At 33.3% G+C, this 2,264-nt stretch overlaps 1 protein-coding gene across 2 annotated transcripts; it reads right to left on the bottom strand.

The window, feature by feature from the left end:
- Positions 1-227: 227 nt before the first annotated feature.
- LOC147492406 (putative transcription factor PosF21) lies at positions 228-1,768 on the bottom strand. 2 transcript variants are annotated; one of them, XM_086566775.1, is made up of 6 exons: positions 1,726-1,754; positions 1,617-1,640; positions 1,342-1,525; positions 1,032-1,270; positions 437-546; positions 228-337 (listed from the first exon to the last, which is right to left on the bottom strand). In XM_086566775.1, exons 4-6 carry the CDS (start codon positions 1,239-1,241, stop codon positions 274-276), a joined length of 384 nt encoding a protein of 127 aa, XP_086422901.1. In that variant the 5' UTR covers positions 1,242-1,270; positions 1,342-1,525; positions 1,617-1,640; positions 1,726-1,754; the 3' UTR covers positions 228-273. The 2 variants fall into 2 exon arrangements, with proteins under 2 accessions (XP_086422901.1, XP_086422899.1); XM_086566773.1 differs by having other exon boundaries at positions 1,342-1,640; positions 1,726-1,768.
- Positions 1,769-2,264: the final 496 nt, after the last annotated feature.

Below are 2,264 nucleotides of genomic sequence, written 5' to 3'. Positions count from 1 at the left end.
GTCATAATAAAATTTACATGTTATGACGTTTTAAAGACTAATATATGTCATAATTGGAGGAACTTTTAAGACGATTTTTTATGAACCATCATAATTTTAATGACGGTTTTGGTTGACTTTTTATGACACCCCCAGTAATGACGGCTCGTTTTTCAATCAGAAAGTGTCATGATATGTATTTCATGACAGCTAAAAGTTGTCATAAAAAGCCCTTTTTTTAGTAGTGTAACGTAGTTGCTTCTGTTTGTAAGGTTTGAACTTCGTGTTCCAATTCTAAGATATATACCTCATATTTCGTTCCTTGGAACGAGTTGCTGATTGCCAATCAGCCAAAATCCTACAACAATCAGTTTAAGAATAGAGTGTTAGCATCATCATAGCATTCCCTTTAGTCTATACCAAATGCTACAGAATTGAAAATTGGAAGAAAGACTACCATTTGGCACGTTTGGGGTTCGCTGAAGCGATTTCAACAAGTTTCTCATTAGCCATTATATTTTCAACTTCGGGCCATTGAACTATGAGCTCCCCATTCACAAATAACTCCTGACAAAAAAATAAAAAGGAAAAAACAGAAACATACACTATGAATAAGTGCGTCATCAATAAAAAGCAAAGCACTAATGTTTCAAAATATTTCACTTAATTAGGAAAACTAGAAAACTTCTAACTAACCACAAAAATGTTTCGAAGACAACTCTAATGAGTGAAATGGCTAGTCACAACATCTGTACACTCGCTCACAAACAAAGTTGTGGACTCAGATGAGCCAATAACAAAGCATTTAGGGGGCTGTTCATTTTAAGTCTAGATTTCTTAGCATGATAGATGGTAAAGCTTACATTCCTATATATTACAGAAATATCGTAGACTTGTAGTTAGCTTGAATGGACAAGTCTTTAAAAAGATCTATAAAATGATGTTATACATGGGCAGTAACTAGTATCTAGTAGTAACTAGTCACTAACATAGTAAAACACCCAATGCAAACTTCAACTATAAATTTGGAATATTTATAAAAGAAAACTAACCAATTTCCCATCAACATTTCTGATTGTATTCTCGGATAAATTTGGTTTCTCTTTAACAACATCTCCATCCCCATTCTTGTTCTCCTCAACAAATATGGATTTCGATAAACCATAATTTTCTTTTCCTTCAACTCCATTAGTAACCTGCTTAATGGGATTTTCCAATTCCGTCTCACTACCATCATCTGTAGTAGATAATACTCTAGCCATGTGCTCCGTTGGCTCCGGCGATGGTAATTCTACACAATAAAACCAAACACATGGCTCAAATAATTCAAACACCACCAAATTTGTTAAATAATTTACTTACCTTGAGTAACATAATCGATTGAACTGTCTGAATCCAATAGGTTCTTTGACTTCTTTCAGTGTATTTAACGCTTCCAATCAATAAAAAATTAAATCAAAACCAGATCTGACTTTTATAGTAGCAATGATGAATCATAAAGTACTTGATTAAGCAATTTCAATTGCCTCGTCTCACTTCCAAAACTCTGTAATTAAAAACAAGCCCCAATCAACAATTAAGAATCAAATATATTAAAATAATATATATAAAATAAAATGAATGTACTAGAGATGAACCATCTTCAACGAATTCGCTTCCAGCTGGCACCCAAGAAACATGTAGTTAGTTAGTCCCAATTAATTAATAAATTAATGACATTCTTTTATTTTCTTTTTAAGAACTTACATGAAGACGAGGAAGAAGTGGTGAAGCTAGCTTCCGAGTTTATTTCCTACTGTCCCAGCCATGTATGAACGAAGAGCACAGTCAATGTGAGCTACATGCCCACAAATATAGTTCTCGCCAACATTTTTTGAGCACCTTATAAAACTATAACCTCCTTAAGCCCAATCAATACTCCTAGAACAAAGAATACAACAACAATCACGACATAAACCAGATTTGTTGCAGTAGATCTCACAATCCATGGCTAGTAAAGAGTCGTTTCTTGCTTCTAGATCAGGGTTTCACATTCTATTTCGAGCCTTACAAGTCATACCAATATCTGATTCAAACCTAGAAAGTTCAGGCACAACTTCTTTATATAAATATGCATACTCGATATATAGAAATGATACCAATGGTTAAATCCAAATCACATACTTATATTAAATGTTTAAAACTCAAGCACGCAGTTAAAGATAATGTGAAAATAGTTTACAAGTAAGAAAAGCTTTAATAATCAATCAACTACTGAAGTTAACAATACTAGAGTAAACCCGGAG

This window comes from Coptis chinensis, chromosome 6 (assembly GCF_015680905.1).
Source record: "Coptis chinensis isolate HL-2020 chromosome 6, ASM1568090v1, whole genome shotgun sequence".
Lineage (NCBI taxonomy): Eukaryota > Viridiplantae > Streptophyta > Magnoliopsida > Ranunculales > Ranunculaceae > Coptis > Coptis chinensis.
Note: the sequence above shows the minus strand (reverse complement) of the source record. Positions and strands in the feature narration are given on the sequence as shown.

Bases quoted from the DNA above. Each gene is read 5' to 3' on its own strand.
- LOC147492406 (XM_086566773.1), bottom strand. From the start codon at position 1,241: ATGGCTAGAGTATTATCTACTACAGATGATGGTAGTGAGACGGAATTG. The intron at 547-1,031 runs GTTAGTTTTCTT...TTTTTTTGTCAG, and splicing joins GAAATGTTGATGGGAAATTG to GAGTTATTTGTGAATGGGGA. The intron at 338-436 runs GTAGTCTTTCTT...TGATTGTTGTAG, and splicing joins AACCCCAAACGTGCCAAATG to GATTTTGGCTGATTGGCAAT.